This window comes from Falco naumanni, chromosome 12 (genome assembly GCF_017639655.2).
Source record: "Falco naumanni isolate bFalNau1 chromosome 12, bFalNau1.pat, whole genome shotgun sequence".
NCBI classification, from domain to species: Eukaryota; Metazoa; Chordata; class Aves; order Falconiformes; family Falconidae; genus Falco; species Falco naumanni.
In genome coordinates, this window is record NC_054065.1 from 12,525,223 (window position 1) to 12,545,461 (window position 20,239).

The window sequence follows — 20,239 nt, forward strand, 5'->3', positions numbered from 1 at the left end:
GTTAGTTATGTTAGTGTTTCTTGGGCAATGCTGATCTGTTCTGGCTCATATAAAAGGGCTGGGGAAGCTAAGCTACTGTTAACACAGCAAGGAGAGTAGATAATAAAATGCATACTTAAGGATATGGAGTATGTCTGAATTAGGGGGACTGGTATCTTTGTTTTGTGGAAGGAGGGAGTCAGACTGTAAGAAAAGCGTGATTCTGATTACTTTTAAGAGACTTCTGCAGGGTGCAGTGGGTATGACAGACACATGATATGTCCAGTGGTATTTACATTCAACAAGAACTATGTAAGACCGTAGAGTCTAGGGATTTACTTTTCTTTGGAAATGTGTTAGGTGTTAAGTAGGGCTTGTTACATGGGCTGCTGTTCGACAGCTAGCCTGATCCTTTTTTCTTGATAGCTCTTGGAATTGTTCCCATGTAGGGAACAGGGGTTTCTGCTTAACAGTCAAGGTTAATTGGTATGGAAAAGCAGGAATGAGCAATAATCCTCCTGAAACTCAGTTTTAATCCAAGAGTCACTATAATGCTATTACTCAGATCTGAATTGTGATCATTAACGTACAAGCCGAACTGAGATGCAAGTTGGAGCTGTCATCCTTTTATTTTAAAATGAGCTGTAAAGTAGCCAGCAGCAGAATGGATCTGAATATTCTTTTAATTGAGATGCCTTCTCTGGATGAAAAGATCTCATTAAATGTTAAAGTGTCCTTTAATAACCTTGGGGTCCTTTTCCATCATACTTGGCACCAGCAGTCTACAGGTGCTGCGTTTAACTTCACGTAGCTTCTTTGTCCATCCTGGACAAGACCTTCTAATGAAGTTATTACATTATCTCTCTCGCTGATTAGTTGTCTTGGTCAGGCTTACTGCAGCATCTTGTCATGTAGTCTGGATTGAGACACGTGGAGGCTAAGGTTGCCTCTATCCATAAGCACAGGAAGGCAACTGGATGGGCCTCTCTTGCTTTTGCTTCTCGTGCTGCTAGTGAAGAGATGTTGTGGCCTCTTAAAGCAGGATGAGTCAGTGTCCTGTGTTGGGTATGCATGCAGAGTATACGTTGGGCCACACAGACTGAGAATTTCGAGTCATCTGTGGTGATCAGATATGTGGCACAAGACAGTAGTAGCATTTTTTTTTTCCATGTGGGTATTACATTTGGAGTTTTTTGGAGTACATTGACTATGTGATATGATAGCCAGTGAATCTTTATGTAGTGTTGCATTAGAAACAAATGTGACTGTGATTGTGTTATGGAATGTATTTTCTCTGTCATACAAGTTTATCTTTCTGAATAAAAAGCAAGGTTAAAGAAATGCTACTTTTAAGAGGAGAAGATGACACAGTGCCGAAATAAGAAACATTCTCTGCAACATAATCGCCATGTTTCTATTGAGGGAGACCATTGACCCTAAACACTAGTAAGCAGGGCTTTATAAGGCCAGAAAAGGCAACACAAGTCCTTTGCCTCTTTGCAGGGAATGTTCAGCTGCTGCAACAGCAAATAGGCAGAAGCTGTGTGCACCCTAGAACCAAAGCTGAGTATTAGCTATGTCAGGCCTCAAGGGACTTGCGAAGTATCAGGAAGACGGTTAGGTGCCTACAAATGTTGCTTTTTTTTCCTTTTGTGGTGGTCCTTTTTGGACCTTTTTTGCATGGTGTGGACTTTTTTCTTGTTACTGGAGGCAAAATGATGCTAATGGGTAGTGTTGCGGTTTTGCTACATGCCAAGTGGCTGTTAGTTCTTTGGGCCTGTACAGAGTCGTCTTAAGCAATTCTGTGCTAGATCACATCTGTTCCTAGCATGTAGTAAAGGTTTTGCCTTTCTCAGAGAACACAGAGGACATAGCTACTGTGCAAGTGAATTTTAGAAAGATGCTCTCTGGTAAAAACAGCTAGAGTCAAGCTTGTATGCTGCCTGTGCAGCTGCACTCGGTCAGTGTCGCTGCACTCCCTCGCTGTGAAGAGCAAAGAGGTTATACCTGTTTTCGTATTTTTGAAGGGATGGAGGAATCCTCAGTTTTGTGTTAACAAAGTAAATTGTAAGGTTTCCACTGTAGCCTTCTGATCCTTTGTGTGTTCATGTCTGTTTGCCTGGAAGATGTGACTATTGCTGATGCAGGATGTGCCTCAGTGTGAGCTCAAGCCTTGCAGCCCTCAGTGAGCCATTCCAGTAAAGCTGTAACTGTCAGCAAGCTTAGAAATGAGACTGGAACTGCAGTGGATAGTAGCTAGAAGACAGTAGAATTGGAGCTACTGCAGATGATAGCCTGCTAGGAAGAGGACTGTAAATGTTAAGGAACATTGCTGGTGAGAGATGGAAAGGGCAGATAAAAGGAACCAAGAGGTTAAGTTTCTTCTTGTATTACAGTGCTAATCCAAGCTAAAGATGAGCTTCTCCAGAGTAGTCAGAATGTGGACTTGACAGCAGGCTCCTTCAGAGACAGGCTTGTGAATAGTGCGGTGTGCAGAATTAGTGCCGCCTTCTATGTCTGGATATTACCTATTTCTCTTTCTGCTTTGGAGCACAAGGTCCATCTATTCTGCAGAGACCATCTGTTACTCTGAACAGAGGTGTGGGGAATTGAGCCACCTTGGGATTCTCTCTCTGGTAGCAAAGGATGCTCAGGTATTGTAGGGCAAGGAGGGCTTAACTGTGCTGTTCAGTGCAGGGAAGTCTGCAGAACAAAATTATGTTGGTATGGCAGGGTGGTTGGAGCAGAATGACAGAGGCTGGATTCCTAGTGTTGGACGAGTGGGGAAGCAGAACCCCTGGAGCAATCTAGAAATAACAGTTGCCTTTCAGAGGTCAGTTACTGGTCTGCACGGGCATCCTGCTTAGTGGAGAGATGGATAAAAGACCTTAATTTTCTGGGACACAGTGAAGATGAGGAGTTTGTTTCACTGGAGGGTCCTGGCATTAGACAGTAGCCTGATGGTGCAGCAGTTTGCTGCTGAGTGCTGCCCTGGCACCTGGCTGTGGGTTGCTTTGCGCGTGCCTGGCTCTTTCCATGTGTTGTGCTGATAGGTGACTGACACCAAGTTTCCTTTCTCATGTTACAGGAGCTCTTGGCCAGATGCTGCTGGATGCTGACAGGAGAAAGCTAATTCAGAGACAAGCGGCCAGAAATGTTTGGACACGTCGTCACTTTGCATCTGTAAGTCCTTGTTTGAGGGAAACTTGCCTGGAGGCACTGTGAGTTTTTAAGTGTCTCTGGAAATTCTCATATCATGAAGATAGGTTTCAAATCCTGATATCTTTTCCAGGTAGGTGGGGGTGAGATGGTAGGTAGCATAGCTGCTGGCTCTGGGGTAGGAAGCAGGACAGTCCTGTTTGAGCCTGAGGAACTGTGGTGCTGAGAGACAGGGATGCCTTTGGCATGTTTGTTCTGAGCTCTTCTGCAATGGAAACATGTGTGGACCTATGGGTGCAGCTGTTCCTGGAAGCCTCTGCTTGTCTGCCAGCTCATGTGGCTGGTGGTTTTGCCTGGATGCTGAACCAGCTCCTGCTGGGAGTTGGTGGAAAAGTATTTTCAAGCTGCTGGTCTGGTCCTTCCTGGAGGTGCACGTTCTCCCTTTCTTTCTCTTTCCCCATACTTTACAGTTTGTCCCACAGAGCAGTTATGCTGTTGTGAAGCTGTTTTTTTGTGTGCTAGTCGAGATCCAGCTATAGCATTGTAGTAAGGAAAGGGGCCAGACGGTTTGTTGGGGCCGGGCCAGCACTAGGGCACCTCTTCAGTTTGTTTTGGCAGAGCTTGTATTTGCATGGTCATGGTTGCCTGCCTGTTCCATTCATCTCCAGTCTGGCTCTCCCTGTGCATGTACAACTGCTCCACACCCTGTGCTCCTGTCCCACCTCCCAGGGCTTGGTGCCATTGACAGGAAAAGCAGCACAGCAGCAGAAGTACATCAGGGAAGGGAAGGCTCCATTGCAATTTCTCTTGTGCCAGTGGCAGAGTGATGGTCAGAGCTAAGCTCTTATAGGTGGCTCCCAGATCAACCAAATTCTCTTCTTGTAGTGATGGGTACCCTGGGTTTTGAACAGAGAGGAAGATTGTTTCTGAACTTATGTTGTATCCCTGATGGGCTGGACACTATTTTACGGAAGCCAGTTAGCAGCAAGGTGGAGCATGGCACGCTGCTTGCTGGAAGTCGGAGAGTAGCTTGCCTTCCTTTCTTGTAGAGGTGTGGATTATCACAGCTGTAGGTACAAGGATGTAATGTTTTGGCTCGAACAGGAGCCTGATAATTGCCAGCTCATTTGTAGGTGAGAAGCACTGACTTAAAAGGACAGGTGAGGTAACTGTTAGCATTACCAAGCTTTTGTACTGAAGGCCTCACAGCATCTGTCTGAAGTAGTGGGGAAGATTGGCTGGGATGGTCCTATTTCACAGGAGGTTTGTTTAGTCCTTCCTGGAACCAAGGTTCTCTTGGAGCTATTGCTTTGTGAATTTTGAGTTTGTGTGGTCTCAGTTGCCTGAATGCCTTGGACATGTCCTTGCCAGGTGACTTTTCCAGCTCTTGCTGGGCTATGTGGCCCAACTATCCTAAGCTAATTTCATTTACTTTCAGAAGAATTGACATGGTTTGGGGCAGGTGCCTGGAGTGAGATGATCATCCAATTGTCCTTGGCTATCAACATTCCCTATTCCCTACATATTTATGGGGTGAGATTTCAAACTGGCTGTTTTCATAGATGCTAAGCCATTTGTTTCTCTTCTTCAGGGCATCTGAGTGAGTGTCCCTGCTTCATGAGGCTTCGAATTTGAGTCCAGGCTGGTAAGTGCTTGGGTCCTTGTGTGCCGGATTGTGATTTCAGCTTGGGATATCTCCATGCATAACTCCTGTCCTTAGCCTGGCAGGAATTGACAGAAGAATTCCCTAGATCGCCTATTTGGTGGTGAGGTATTGACAAACCTGCTTCTGGTCAGGATTTCATAATTCCTTTTTGAAGAGGAGAGATGTCTTCCCAGCAAGTCAGACCCACCTGTTTTCGTTTGGGGATGCAGTGGAATGTGCATTTGTTATGCTGGATATGATTTTTCTAAAGTATTGGAGATCTCTTCACCTACTTGAGTCTTTTTAGGAGAATGAGCCTTGAGGGAATGACTGCAGTAAGGGGGAGTTGCCAGCATTCTGATGGTGGAGATTTACAGGTTAGTCCTAGGAAGTTATTCATGTCTGTGGAAAGGCGTGAGAAACTTCTGTGAGCTTCTGTATTTAGCAGAGTGGCAGGTAGTTTGCAAATGTCCCTGTGAGGTGTAAAGCTTGCTGTAGCTTGGAGCCACTTGGTGCAGACACCTCACACTTGCCAGTCTTTCCAGGGGACTCAGTCTAGTGTTGAGAAGACACAGCTAGGCAAGAGTGGATAAGAATTGGAGACAATTCTTGGGGCTCCCTTTAGACACTTAACATGTAAAACTCCACTGGCCAAAGCAAGTGGAGTCTGCAAGGTCACTGGCCCAGTGGTATCCATTGACTGCCTTGAAGGCATGTGAATGGGAGTCAAATGGCCTGCCTGTAGAAGAGGGGAGAGGGTGATCTCAAAGGCAGGTCCTGCACTTTGAAGTGCTGCAGGTCAGGTGCTGAGGATTGCAGAGACACTAGGCTTGATCAGTGTTAGGATTCGGGAAAGGAAAGGGGAGTGAGAAGTGGGCACTTGATCCCAAATACAGGGGAACTATGAACAGTGCGTATGTTGTCACCGGAGTGAAGCCTGGTATCAGGCTCTGCAGGGACTGCTTGGCATCTTTGGGATTTCTTGTCTTGTGTATGCTGGGGTAGTTGAAATCCTGGCTGGTTGCAGGAAAGTCTTCCTGCCCTCCACTGCAGTCCCAAAATGGTGGAAAGGAAGGATTTTCTTCCATGCATACAAGATAGCTGCTTTCCTTCTACCTCATTTTTCGCTCTTGTACTAGTACTGCTCCCGCAGCAGGAAGAATTTGGCCCAGCACAGTGAAAGTAAAGGGCTAATCTGGTCTTTCCACTAATGGTACTGGTGCATGTTGCAAGATCTGACCTTAGGTACCAGTGTCAGTGGCATTGCTCCCTAATTTGGTGCCACTTGTGACTTGGGCGGGGGGGGGTGGTCTGACAGAGTGAGTAGTTGTGATGGTATGATACCTCCTTCTCACAAGCCACGTGTGGTCTGCTCCATTGGGGTTCCAGTGTAAGCCAAAAACTTCTGGGTTTTGGCTCTTTAATGGTTGGAGTCTCCTCCCACATAGTCCCTGCTGACAGTGACAGCACATGATCAATAACTCCTGCTCCAGCTGTCACTGCTGCCTGTAAGGCTTGCAGTTTCCATATTGGAAAAGGCCTTTCCTAAAGAGCCTAATCAATATGCCGCTGTGAGGTCTGTTCTCATTTGCTATATATAATCTGGACACACACAAACTACGTGAGTGAGCGGGTGTAGAGGGGGGAGAGGATGTGCCAGCCCTCTGCTCTCGCTGGCTGGAGGAAGGACACAGCTACATCTTACTTTTCTCCCTCTTCTGCAGCAGCTGCTCAAGGCTTGTGGCCACATCCTTTCCCTGCTCTATTAGCACTCTGCATGGGGGTGTGCTCTGGGACTCCAGGGGAGCTGAATTCCTGCTGGGTCACTTCAAGGGTTCGATGGAGCGCCTGTGACTCTCTCTTCTTTGCACTTTCTACTGTTGGTAGGCAACCCACTTTCGGAGCCACGCAGGTGGGAGGATGTCGAGCACAGCTCCATCAAAGAAGCCTTACCGCAAGGCACCCCCGCAGCATCGTGAAATACGCCATGAAGTACCCATCATTCGTGATGACCAGGATGGAGTGATCTTGGCTGAGCAGAGTCAGGTAACGGCTTGCCGGGTGGCAAAGGGCTTAACACCATTGCAGCAGCAAACAGGGTTTAGTTACACTGAGGCAGGCCAGCTCAAGCAGGCAGAGGGGTTTGAGGTTTGCAACCTGAACTTCTCATCGTGGTCCCTGGAGTCCAGCAGTGAGAAGGAAGTGACAGGGTGCAGAGCAGAGTTGAACATCAAAAGCCAGACTGTCTCGCCAGCACTTCCACGTGGTGGGAAGATGGGACAGCGAAGTGGGAAGCGGTGCCCAAACCGCAGTTGTGGGCACCTCAGCAAATTTGTGAGCCGTAGTATGGAGACAGTTGTGGTATCTGGAGATGAAAGACACCATCCCACTTGCTCTTTCAAGAGCAGAAGCCTGGAACGCTCGCTTATGTTTAAAGAGCCTCCTGAAGTTCTGACACCAAGGAAGTTTCAGGTCTCCTCTACACATGTGCCTCTCAAAGGGATCCTGAAGCAGACTAACATGACAGGCCCATGTCCTGAGAGCTTACGCAAGTCCCGCTCAGTAGAGACTCTTTCCCGTGGCCGTGGCTCATGCAAGTACAGTGATCCTCAGCTCTGCCTCAGCTGTAGGGAGAAGCGCTCACAGGAGCACAGCAGCAGCAGTGCCGCTGACTCTGTCAAGCGCAGGGAGAAGATCACAGAGGAAAAACTGCAGTTCTCCAGGTTCCTGGATGAGATTACCCAGCGGGTGCTGAGTCCCATGCGCTTGCGCTCACTGGGAGAGACCAGGGGAGCAGAACAAGACCAGAACTCTCCCCTTTTCCCCAGAAACTCCGTGCCAGAAGGCCAAGGGGAAGGTCATCTGCAGGGGGACAAAACCAAGCACGCAACTGAAAGATCTCCCTGCCCAAGCAGAAGAAAAGCAGAAAAGAAATGTGAGGGGATGGGAATAGCTTCATGCCAGAGAAGGTGTCCTGAGGAGGCTGAGAGAGCTTCCAGACTAAGAAAGAAACCTGTCCTTGTGAGTAAGGACAGTAAGGGAAAACTCCATTCCTTGGAGAGAAGGGTAGTAGATCTGTGTCAGTATGAGCTGCAGCAGCTGGCAGGGACATCCTCTGGTCATCAGCACTCACTGTCTTCATGGAAAAGCAGTGCAGAGGGCAGAAGGGATGAAAGCAGTCCCTGTTCACGGCTATTACAGCCACACCATCTGTGTGCTAAACTTGGGCAGAAGCATTCAGTGGAGCCGAACTACCCAGAGAAAGGATCCTTCTCCACTCCAACACGCTGGAGTCGGGAGGAGGGGCCTACCCCATCTAGATCCTCCCCTTCCTTCAGCCTGGCACTAAACAAGGTAGGTGCCAGGGCCGCTGGCTCACAGACAGAGGTCTCACAAAGGCCGAAGCCCCCACCTGGATCTCGTGTAGTCTGTAGTGCCAGTGGGGAGCATGAGAGCAGGCCCCCAGACCTCATGTTGGTGGGTGTTTAATCACCAGAAGCTGCTCTCTTGTGGGTGCCACTCATGGCTGTGTTCCAGGTTGGGTGTATCTTCTTGGGAGGAACCAGCTTCCCTTCGGCCCCAGGAGTTAGGAAGGCAGGAGCTGGTGCTGTTCTCCCCGCTGCAGACTTCCCAAGTGTTTGCAGGTTGGAGGCCCTCCAGGCTGCGGGGCAGAAGGTGTGTGCAGGAGGCAGGCAGCTCTAGTGTCAGGAGGTGTTGGGATGCTCCTGTTGCTTTTGTGTGTGCCTGGTGCTTAGCTGTCTTGGGGTACCAGATCTTTGCATGATGGGTGTTTCAGGTCTTTGTAAGCTTTCTTCTCTTTCTCCAGCCTGCTTTGGGGCCATTGCCTTGTTTTAGTAGGAATCACATTATCCCCTTTGCCAGTCATTAGTGTCTGCTCCGTGTGTATTTGTGGGTGTAGGGGAGGCAGTTTTTAGGTAAGTCTGCAATAATTAAGCAATTGCAGTGTGGGATCAGGAGGTAAGAAAAAGATGGATTAATGCTTTGTCGTTAGGGACAGGAGGATGTTATGCAGGTGGTAAGGACCATTCTTTTAAAGTGTGAATTGATGAAGGAAACAGCCCCATGATGTCTTAGGGCCAGGACTGGGGTGGTTTGCTTTCTGTAATACTGCTAGCAGCTCAACAACCTCACCCCTAACTGGCATGGCCTCTCAGCCCAGAGCTGGCTGCGACACTTAATGGACAACCTAAAGTGTGGCTGCCCTTTGGGTTTGTGCAGTGCTATTGGTACCAAGCACCAAAAGTAATCCTGGGCAGCTTGGACTTTGTGAGAATGGTCACAGTCCTGCACTTTCACAGAAAATGTGAAATTAAATTCACAGTGCTAATTAAATTAAATTTACTAGTGCTAATTAAATCTCTCCCATTAGTGCTGGCGGGCAGCAGCCATCTCATGGGCTAAGACAGAGAGTGCAAGGGAAGTAAAAATAGCTGAGCCGTGTGCTCTTGTCACTGCACTGTTTCCTTGTTCTCCAGGTCCCTGCTCCAGCTATCTCTGGGGTTCTGGCCTACAACCCTTTTCACAGCACAGTCTGGATGGTGTAATTTTTTTTTTTTTTTGTGGGGCTTCAAGGTTGTTGTGATTGCTGTGGTGACAATTTAGTCCTCAGTGTATGCTGGCCTGTGAGATTCCAGCTACCCACTAACGGTGGATGTGGAGGAAACTGAAGCACCAGCTAAGGTGATGATGTTACAAGAGATGTTGAGATTGCAGCGTGGGAGAGTAAAGTTACCTAACTTGTGTGGTGGTTTCTAGTCTAGCTTTTCTGCTCTGAACCAGAACCCACAGTTTGTCTTGGTATCAGACAGTTGAACAGTGTGTACAGATCCTAGCAGCTCTAAGCTTGCCTAGCATGACCTGTCAGAGCAGGTGAGGAAGAGTCACAGGTAGGGTCTAGCAACCAAGACTGCCCTTTAGGAGAGTGTGAGAGATCAACTCCTTCTCTGAAAGAATCTCACAGCTGTTTTTTTCCCTGTGCAGGAACCCTTGACGGATGCAGAAAGGATGAAGTAAGTGTCCTGGTCCTCCTTTATCCAGGTCCAATGCTTGTTGTACTGCAACTGTGTGGGTGCTGATTCCTCACATCCTGCCTGTGCCACCTGCACAGTGAAGCTGACTGGCCCTGCAGGCTCTCTCAGATCTTCAATCTTCCTGGGGCCATGTGGGCAGAGCTTTAGTCTGAGCTTTGCCAGCCTCTGCCTTGCCATGTCTCTCTGCCCGGAGGGGGAGGGAACATAGACCCCCAGTGCAGGTGCAGGCAGAGGAGTAGGTGGGTGTGAAAGAAAGTAGATGAAGCCTTTAAGCTTTGTTGTTGCGGCTGTTTGGTGTAAGCCACCAGCAGGAGTATGCTGGTCTGCTGCTGGCTGAGGGTGAGAGCTGAGCCCTTTGCTGGTGGCGGTGTGGGGCACAGACAGCTGCTAGCACTGAACTCCGAGCCATAGTGAGGAGAAAGCTTGCACTGCCAGAGAGAAGCCGTGCTTCTGGGCTTCTCTGAGCAATTGAGCACAAAGAAATCAAAACCAACAGGAAATCCTCCTGACCACCAGGCATGTCCTGGCTGGGAAGGAATGGAGCAGTTTGTGTTGGAATGGGGTTGACTGGGAGTTGTGATTACATCTGTAAATGCACCCCACCACCTCTGCTTCTGAGCTTAAGGCTGTACAGAGTCCTCTTTCCACCATGTGTTAAAGGTGCAAGGGCTTTTGAACAGTTTCAGTGGAAGAGAAGATGATTTTACTCTTTTTGCCTTCAACTCTTCTAATCTGGACTGGGATAAATTATTGAGTGGGTTTCATTCACCAGTGAGGGACACTGGAGCTGCACAGCTCATCTGGCTAGTGGGCTTTATCCAGGCACTGTAACCTGAGAGGGAGCTGGGAGGCAAGGCTGGCCAGCTGGTGTGTGCTGCTTTGCCCCTGTCCAAGAGAGTTTGAGTCTCCCTCTCCTGACAGATGCGCCTCTCCCTGCGTGTGCTGGAGTCTCCTGCCAGTTCAGTTCCTGACTTCCTGGGGCCTCTGTGTGGGGCCTTGGGCCCTAGAGCAGGGCAGCGGGGTGGTGGGGGTGGTGTGGAGTACCTCTTGTGCACCCAGTGGCACCTTGTTTCTGTGTCCCCCAGGCTACTGCAGCATGAGAATGAGGAGCTGCGCCGGCGGCTGACATATGTGACTAACAAAATGGAGGCGATGGAGAGGGAGCTGGAGTCAGGTCAGGACTACCTGGAGATGGAGCTGGGCCAGAACCGTGAGGAGCTGGAGAAATTCAAGGACAAATTCCGTAGGTATGAAAAAGAAAACAGAGAGGGGTACAGTTAGAGAGTTCCCTCCCACCAAGGACTCCCTCACCTGGTGTGAGCAGCCAATGCCCTGTTGTTAAATCAAAGGCATGCTGCATCCTTGGAAAGATGCACACCCAGATTGTAGGGGAGTTAAAGGCTCTGTAGCCATTGCTTTCTGTGTGCAGTGTAGAAATGCTGCCAGCACAAGGGGTTGACAACAGGGAATTCTTCATCTGTTGGATGTAAGGCAGGATCCAGCTTGGATGGTTACCCCACATGTGCAAAAGGAGCCACTGATGACTGCAAGAAAATACATTACCTGAAAAGTACCTCAGTTAAAAATTGGTGTCAGTCACTGCTCACATGCTTATACGTGACATAGCTCAGAGGAGTCCTCCGAAGTCATTCACACCCTCTCCTGAAAGTTCCTTTTACCTTGCCAACCTCATCTTGCCTCCCATAAGTTGGGGTCTGAAGGCCGTTATGTGGCAGAGGTGAAGCATAGTTAAATATGCCTGGCTGTCTTAGTACCAGTCTTTCTGGAGTTGTGGAGTTGGTGGTTTGGCAACTATGAAGGAAACTTGAGTAAGTGCCTGAGATCCATTCCCATGTGTACAATCTTCTTTCCGTAGGTTGCAGAACAGCTACACTGCTTCCCAGAGAACCAACCAAGACCTGGAGGAGAAGCTGCATGCCCTGGTAAGTGCCCTGTTAAGTCACTACAGAGAGGAGGTGGAAGAGACCTGTGTGTTAGGAGCAGGTGGAGGAAGGGGCCCTGGCTTTACCTAGCAGATCTGGCAGTGGGTGAGGGGTGAGATTCTGGCCGTGACCATCTACTCCCCATTCCAGCTGGTGTCATGAACTGTTTTCTTGATTTATTGAGCCCCTACTTGGTCATGCACGTAAGCTTTGGTTCCCCACGACATAATGCATGGTATTCCGTCATGTTGCTTCAGTCCCTTCCAAAATGCCAGGGATGTGTCAGCCAGTCTTGGGGTGGTCATCATGGGAGGGGGGGCAGTCAGAGCAGAGCCAATGTGCGTGTATGTCTGTTGTGTGCATTCATAACACTCATGGCTGTTTCTTTTCTCTCCCTCCCTCTCTCTCTCTCTCTCTCCTCTCCCCACGCTGCCGCTGGCACACGCTGGGCGCACTCACCTCTCAGGCCTCTCTCAGCCAAAGCTGGATTTTTGCAGTTGCGTCTTTTCGTTTGTGTGTTTTTTCTTTTTCCTCTTTACGTGTCTCAGCCTGTTGGTTTCATTGTCAGTCCCACATACCCCATCCCAGATGGAGGGGCCCCAGCCCTCGTCCAGCCAAGGGCTCGCCTGGTATCCAGCAGCTGCCCGCAGATGCAGCAGGTCTTAGCTTGCAGTGCTCCATCTTAAGAGCGTTTGACTCTGAGCCAGCTGGAGCATGGTGTGTTGGGAAGTGGTGCCCATAAGCTGTGGCACTGCACAAGATGTGGGTGGCTGTGAGCCTCATTTGCTCCCTTCCCCTTCGGGCTGTGAGCAGGCAAGTCAAACAGCTGAGATGCTGAATGCCTCCATGTATCCCACACTGAGATTTCTTTGGTTCTAGCACTTGAATTTCTTGGGTTAATATTCATTGTGCTGGTGCCTGAAGAGACTGCTTATATGGGAAGCATTGTCTTCCCCTACCTCCTTGTGTTGTCGCTGTGCTGTACCCCTGACACGCAGCTGGGTCCTGGTGGTCACAGCCTCAGAGGACCCTTGTGCAACATTGGAAGAACTTCTTGAGAAGGGGATGGCTTGGTTGTTCTGAGCTGTTGCTTCTCTCAGCTGTTACATCTGGGTCTCTGTCAGCCCTGTACCTGAACTATTAGTCTAAAGAGGCAGTCGCCTGCTTTAAGGAGGGCATTAACTGAGCTCCAGATTAAGCTAAACAGGTCCTTTTTCTTACTAGAGCAAGGCTTAAAGTCTTTCAAGATAGTGCCCTCTCCCCACCAAAAAAAACTTTTGTCCATTCGGCATTGAATGCTGGATCTTTACGGGTAGTATTCTCTTTCTGTTGCCCCAGAGAGCAGGCCTGGGTATCATAAGCTCAGAGGTCTTTGCTGCCAATGGCAGGATGAGATTGATTGCTCAAAGCCACTAGCTTTCCAACAGGCACTGTGGGAACCAGGGCAGAGAGGAAAACGGTTGTGCTGCGAGAAGAGATACTGCATTAAGGAAGTTCAAACACAACCTGTTGTCCCTAGCTAGCAGAGTGGCTCCATTTGGCCTTTGGAGTCCCTCCCTTGGTGAAGAGCCAGGCTGTCCCCCTTTGTCTGTCTGTCTGGAAGTGTTTGTATCCTAGCTGAACCTGTCATTGTGCTATGCTTGGGCTGAGGTGGGTGGTGAAGCCAAGTTCTTCTGTGCTGGGGAGATTTACACCTGGTGTTCTTGCATCCCAGATTAAAAAGGCAGAGATGGACCGCAAGACGCTGGACTGGGAGATTGTAGAGCTCACTAATAAATTGCTTGATGCCAAAACCACCATCAATAAGCTGGAGGAACTCAATGTAAGTGCAAGTCTGCAAATGGCTGTGGAAGTGTATGAGGTGTGGGCTTTTACTCTTGTGCAAAGTCATTAATGTAAAGGAGCATGTGAATGACTTCAGCACGTCTGAAAGTGTGGGAGCTATACACAATGGTAGGAACAGACAAACAGAAAAGGATCTGAGGGGCTGAGCAAGGAAAAACTGATCTTCGTTTAATGTATTTGCTCTTTTGAGCTTAGGTTTTGATCTGAACTCAAGCTGTACCAACAGAGGGGTCATTGATTCTAGAGCTGGGAGGGAGCTGATACCTTTTCTACACTACTAATATAGAAGCTCCTGGATCCAATGCTTGCTTCTGTTAACTACTCTCAGCTCCTTCCAGTCTGTCTGTCCGCAAGGTGCCTGACATCAGGTAGTGTCTTCGGGCATGACTGAATGCTCTGGGATGGGATAGCAAATCTGGTGGGACTTTTAGATTATTAAAATCCCCAGAGGGAGAGGGGATACCCTGACAGAGTATATGCATGGAGCGAGGACTGGAGTTGAAAGGGACACCGTGGCTCTGTTGTAATAAAATACACAGGGGTGTGGAGAGGAGGGAATGGCAGGTGCCCTTGTGAGCAATTCAGCAGATGCCTCCTTCCGCTTCTGTTCAAGCAGCATCTGGTCAGTTGGTGCCTTTTTGGGTAAGAGATTGGACCAGTCTGACACTGTTGCACGTCTGTGCCTTTTCTTTCAGGAACGCTATCGACAGGACTGTAATCTTGCAGTACAGCTGCTCAAGTGTAACAAGTCCCACTTCAGGAACCACAAGTTTGCTGATGTGAGTAGCCATCCTGCTGAGGTGGGGAAGAAGGGCTCACGGTCTCTGCCTACATCTTGCTTTCTCTGTGGGGGTGTTGGCCTCTTATCCTTCAGCCTCAGATGGCGGGGGGGGGGGGGGGGGGGCTCCTGTTCTCACTCCCACTGAGAAAGCAGCACAGAACCTCTGCCAGCTCCTCTTTCATGCCAGCTCCATTTCACAGCTCAGCCAGGAGCTGTTATAAAAAGCACAATAACCTTGAATTTGATAGCCTGCTGGGTGCCTGATGGGAGCTGGCAGGAGGACAAACCTCTTTCTTACCCTGCTCTATCCGCTTCCCTTCCTCACCTGGCCACATGGAAGAGCCACGCTGCCTGATAAGGAGTCAAGCAGCAGTAGTCTGGCCTGGCTTCACTTCTTACTCTGAGGAGGATTGTGGAAGGCAGCACTCAGGGTGCCTTTTAGGCCTCCTGAATGGGAGAAGTTGATACAAACTCATACTCCCCCTTGTGTGTGGTCTGCTCAGCTTATCCTGCCCTCAGGATGAGCAAAGATGGAGTTTAGGTCTTTCGCATTAGTAGCATCACTTCTTTGGCTGGAAGTATCATTCAGGCCCTTATCCCAGCTCTTTGCCGTACCTTAGTCTCATCCTTTCTTATGTTCCTTTCAGTAAAACTGTGTGCTTGACTTTTTTAACTTAGCAGGTGACCAATATGTCACCCTCCCCCATTGTGTCTCAAATTAGCACTCTTGAGGTCAGTGTATCAGTTACTGCTGGGGTAACCTTGATGTCTCTCCCAGCTGTCTCCCCTCCCTGGAGCTTCGAATTCTGCCCCCCAGAGCGCTATGTCCCACATGGCTGCCACTGGAGTGGGGGTGGTGCTGAGCAGCTGTGCAGACAGTCTGCCTCACAGCCAGCTGTTGTCATGCAGCGTGCCCTGCGTCCCCAGCTTTAGATGTAGTTTCCTTCTGGCTGTGATGGGACAAACCTTGCTGTGCCGCTAGTGGCTTGTGGAGCTCTGCTCTCCACTTTGTGCTGCGCGTGGGTGTGGTGACCCACGTGAGTGCAGCCTGGCAGAGTGGTGGGGAGAGCAGCAGTGCTCGTTTGCAGGATGAGGAGCAGTGCTTACCAGCCCTGTTGAGACCCCGGTTCTGCAGCTTTGGTAATAAACCTCATGTTTGCTTCTCTGAAATGAAGAGTGAGGAAGTGGGATGAGGTGGTGGAGTTGGCAGGAGCAAGGAAAGGCATCGATCCTGGTCTGCAGCCAAGGCAGCATGGCTGAAATGACCGCATTCGGGGAGCACTGTGGATCCCAGCACTGGGGGCTGTTGAGTCACTTCAGTGCAACCACTGGCTGATTTTCCACAGATCAATAGAGCTCTTCCTAGCATGCACTGGCTGGGCCTTGTCTCTCCACTCACAGGCGTGGGGGTCTGAGCCCCTGTGCTGTCTTTTCTTGTTCTCTTTGCAAAACGGGGCCTGTGAACCTTGGCCTAGAAACGTGACTGGTGTGACAGCTAGAGAGCCTTGTTGGTCCCTCATGGGGCGGGTTTGCTTTGGAAAGTGATACCTTTCTCAGGGCAAGGTAGGTGAACGTTAGGGTCAAGATAAAGAGTGCAAAGGACACATGAAGGTTAGCTGGAAAAGGCAGATTATTTAGAACCAAATGGCTTGTGTGGCAGTCCCCTTCTAATGTCCTTTTCCTTCTCCCTAGCTCCCCTATGAGCTGCAGGACATGGTCAATAAGCATTTGCACAGCACTCAGGAGTCTGCAGGCCCTGGTCAAGAGGCAACCCACACCTTGGCTCCATCTGATGTTGTACCCACCTCAGTCATTGCCAGAGTCTTGGAGAAACCAGAATCTCTGGTTCTAAATTCAGCTAAGTCTAGCAGTGGCAGCTGTCCCATGGCTGAGGATGTCTTTGTGCATGTGGACATGAGTGGAGCCCCTCCTGACGCCTGCAACAGCGCAGGGCAGATGGGGAAGGAGGGGGGAGATGCGGGGAAACAGCAGAATGGTGGCTGCAAGCCTCAGAGCAGTGTGGAAAGTGTGCCAGAGGAGGTGCCTGCCTTTGAGAAGCTAAGCCCGTACCCTACACCCTCACCCCCCCATCCTATGTACCCTGGACGCAAAGTGATTGAGTTCTCTGAGGACAAGGTAAGGATCCCAAAGAACAGTCCCCTGCCCAACTGCACCTATGCTACGCGCCAGGCCATCTCCCTCAGCCTGGTACAGAGTGAAGATGAGAGCTGTGACAGGCACCGGACGCTCCCCAACAGCCCCGCTTCAGAAGGGCGCCGTTCAGCCTCCAGCTGTTCCTGTCAGCAGTCCCCCAAAGCAGCCAGGGCTCACGGCTCTTCCCAGAGCAGCCCATTCAGCAGCCCTCCCCAGATCCCGAGCGCCTTTGCCAGCTCTGCTAGCTCCGAGGAGGACCTGCTGGCCAACTGGCAGCGTATGTTTGTGGACAAGGCACCCCCCACCTCAGAGCGGGTGCTGATGAACCGCACAGCTTTCAGCCGTGACACGGCCCCCGAGCTCCAGAAGAGGTTCAGCCGCTCCATGCAGGAGCTGGGGAGGGCAGCCTCAGCTTACTCTGATGGTGAGGAGTCTGCGCAGAGCTGCAGCTGGACGGTGAGCCGGGACTCAAGTGTGGACACAGACAGCACTGAGTCTAGAGCCCGCAGGAGCCATTTCTCCTCAGACTATGGTACTGATTTCTCCCAGGATGAAGCCCAGAAGCTGTTGCAGGAAAGTGGTGGAGGCACTGCTGAGCCTGGAAGCCCCTCACCAGGGAAGCACAAGGACTATGTGGACCTTGGCTTGCCTGAGAGCCCAGCTGAGGAGAGAGAAATGTTGCTCCAGGGAAGCAAGGAGAGCAACCAAGGAGGTGCCCAAGAGGAAAGTGGAGAAGGCAGGGTCAAGCCTCCCTTCAGTCGGCCACACCGTAGTCCCAAAAGGATGGGGGTCCATCACTTGCATCGCAAGGACAGTCTGACGCAAGCCCAGGAGCAGGGCAACCTTCTCAGCTGAGGCAGGACAAGAAGCAGCCACACGCTGCAGAGCTGTGGGGTGCCACCATCTGTCCACCTTCTGAGGGAGAAGCCTCACTTAGTAACCTCCTCCTGGGGGGGGCTCTGCTCTGAAATTTTGTATTTATTCTCTTCTTTTGCTACCTGAAAGAGCTGGGGTCCCCCTTCCCTGGCACCTCAGACCCACAGTACTAGCACACACAGTGTGCAGAAGCACACCCACTGCCCCGGCACACTCGCAGCTCTCTTCACAGCCTCACACTGGTGCCTGTACCGGAGCTCGTTCTTGGTACCCCTTGTCCTGGTGCCTGTGCCTCTTTATGCTCGCATCTTCCTTCCCCCTTCCCACTCAGGTACCTGAGGCCCTGGGTGCTCTCATGTTGGTTGCCCACAGCTGCTCTGCTCTCTTTTAACTTGTGCCAACAGGGCAGAGTGCCTGTGTGGTGGTGTCTGATTCCCTGGGAGCCCCCAGGGGCCATGAGTGGAGCACGAGGACTCTCCCAGGACTCTCCCAGTGGCTGGCTGTGCGCCTCTGGGGATGTGCTGGGATTGCTGGTGTCTCATTTCCCTGCTGGGTTTTGTTTCCCCCAGCTGCCCTCTGGGGTGGTTCTCCAGAATCTGCTTCTGTGGGTCCCCATTGCTTGGCTCCTGCATTGGGCTCGGCCCCCAACCCCCACTGAGGCAACGCACAGATGCTGGTGCTGTGGCTTGGGGCACGGGTGCTGTTTGCTGGGGTGGTCTGGGGAGGCACAACCTGCTAGGTGCCTGGGGTTTGCGTGTCTCCTCCCTCACACCTCTTCCCCCACTCTCTGTGCTGTTGTTTTGTTTGAATGGTGCTGATGCTTTGCTCTTGGGTGGGCTTCTTTCTTCTTTCCAAGCCTTTGGTTTTGGGGTGTATTGTTTTTTCTTTCTCCCCGCCCTGCATAAACAGACACAGCCGTTGGCAGCTGGTCCGATGCCTGCGTTGAGGGTGTGTGAGGAGGTTCAGCTCTGAGCTGCGCTTCCCTCTGATCCTGGCCTTCAGCCTGCAGAAACCCCTCCAGACTCAAGAAGAAGGTCTCGCCCCGGGCGAGCAAGGCGTGAAGGACGCTGCTGGGCTTTTCTGGGCAGGGCTTGGTGCAGGGCCAGCAGGGATGCGAGGGCAGCGTGCTGAGGAGCTGCTCCCTGCGGACACACTACCTCACGGCTGGGCGGCAGCCCTTCGCCAGGGTCTCCTCACACGCCCCCTTCTCTGGGGGGGCTCCAGGCTGGCTCAGGTGCCTCTCTGGGGCCTCTCCTTCTGGGCCGGGCCTCTCTGCGTGTTTTTCCTAGTGTAGTGTGATATTGTGTGACTTCTCAGTCTTGTGTGCTTGGTGTCTTGTTGTGGGGGGAGGGAGGGGGAGAGGTCCGTAGGTGTAGGTATTTTTTTGAGGGCTTACAAAGCCCAGGCATTCTGTTTTAGTTTTTGTCCTGTGCCCTCGTCTGTCTGGTGTTTCTTGGCTCCCCAGGGGTGCGAGGCAGAGAATAGCCTGGCTCCCTGTGCCGTGCCCCCCGCAAACCCCACTGGCTGTCCTCAGCCTGCTGTCTGGTTTTTGAGTTGGGTTTGTGTTGTCCTCCCACCCTACTCAGTGAGGGCTCTTCACTGGGCTGTAGAGCAGCCCTCTCTCCATGAGGGAGCTTCCATTCGCATGCTTACAGCAAGATGTGCAGCCAAGAGCTGCCTGGGGATCCTGCCCCCCTCCCCAAACCCCTGTCTCTACAGAGGGCCTGCAGCTTGCAGCTGGGGCCAGCCAGGGCTTCAGCTCCAGCCTGGAGGCTCTGGGGCCTGTGAAAGGGAGCTGCTGGCCTCTCCAGTGCTGTGTAGGTTGCTTTATATACCCTGGCAAGAGCTGCTGCCTACATGCTCACCTTGTTTCCCACCTTGAACAGTTGCAGAGCTAGATGCCACCCTCTGGCGAGGAGGTGAGACTCAGTATTTCACTACAGTATTTTGCTTGATAACCTGTGCAAACAGGCCGGTGCTGAGAGTGGGGGGCCTCTGAGCCTACAGGGTGTTCATCTGCCCTGTCCTGAACGTGGTGGTGGGGTCCTTGCGTTTGCTCTCATCAGCCGTTCCACAGCTGCATTTCTTCTATTCCTCTGCAGCGTTGCTGAGGGCTTGCACCTGCAGCGGCAGCCAGCTCCTGCCTCACGGACATCACCTGGGTTGGATGCTCACTGAGTGAGCTCCTCTGGTTCTGAGGCTGCTGGTGGCCTGCCTGTAGGACAGCACAGCCACTTAGGCGGTGGGGGAGGCATTGCCCCTCAGGGCATAACCTCATCTCCCCTGAATCCTGGCATGCTGGTCGGGGGACAAAACCCACTCTTGCTGAAGCAGCTGGTGCTGATGGTGCGGGGCAGAGCCAGCCTCCCTCTGCTTTTGGTCAAGGTAGACTGAAAAGCAGACCAGTGGAGAAATGGAGGGGTGGCAAAGGGGTGCCCAGAGCCTCACCAGATGCTTCTGCTTTGCAGCATTGGGCTGCTGGCAGAGGTTGAGGGGGAGCAGTGGCCTGAAGAGGAGCAGAGCCCTCTCCCAGCTGCATGGTGCCTGCCCTCTGTACTCCTGCTCACCTCCAGCAGTATTGGCTCTGGGGCCTTGAGCTGACCCCACTTTCAGTGGCCCAACTCCAGACTGTTAATCTGTAACTAATGTGTTTTTTTTCTGAAATTTTCAAACTGATGTATATTTTAAGACCAGAAATAAACTATTTTAAAAGTAGGTGGCAATGGCTGTAGCGCTCTCTCTGTTGGTTGAGACCTGGACTGGACTGATCCTGAGATGTGAGGGAGCAGAGCCTCTCATGGTGCTG

General features: G+C 51.1%; 1 protein-coding gene across 3 annotated transcripts in view; it reads left to right on the forward strand.

Moving 5' to 3' along the window:
• The window catches only part of TJAP1 (tight junction associated protein 1), a 40,055-nt gene extending 19,907 nt beyond the window's left edge, over positions 1–20,148 (forward strand). For 2 of the 3 annotated variants that reach the window (XM_040611961.1, XM_040611962.1), the window contains 10 exons: positions 3,068–3,162; positions 4,730–4,783; positions 6,671–6,829; positions 9,785–9,813; positions 10,920–11,081; positions 11,711–11,777; positions 12,244–12,273; positions 13,492–13,599; positions 14,318–14,401; positions 16,096–20,148. In XM_040611961.1, the coding sequence (XP_040467895.1) occupies positions 6,704–6,829; positions 9,785–9,813; positions 10,920–11,081; positions 11,711–11,777; positions 12,244–12,273; positions 13,492–13,599; positions 14,318–14,401; positions 16,096–17,412 (1,923 nt within the window). In that variant the 5' untranslated portion in view covers positions 3,068–3,162; positions 4,730–4,783; positions 6,671–6,703 and the 3' untranslated portion in view covers positions 17,413–20,148. The remainder of the gene's footprint in view (positions 1–3,067; positions 3,163–4,729; positions 4,784–6,670; positions 6,830–9,784; positions 9,814–10,919; positions 11,082–11,710; positions 11,778–12,243; positions 12,274–13,491; positions 13,600–14,317; positions 14,402–16,095) is intronic. The other variant, XM_040611963.1, reaches the window with a different exon arrangement.
• Positions 20,149–20,239: the final 91 nt, after the last annotated feature.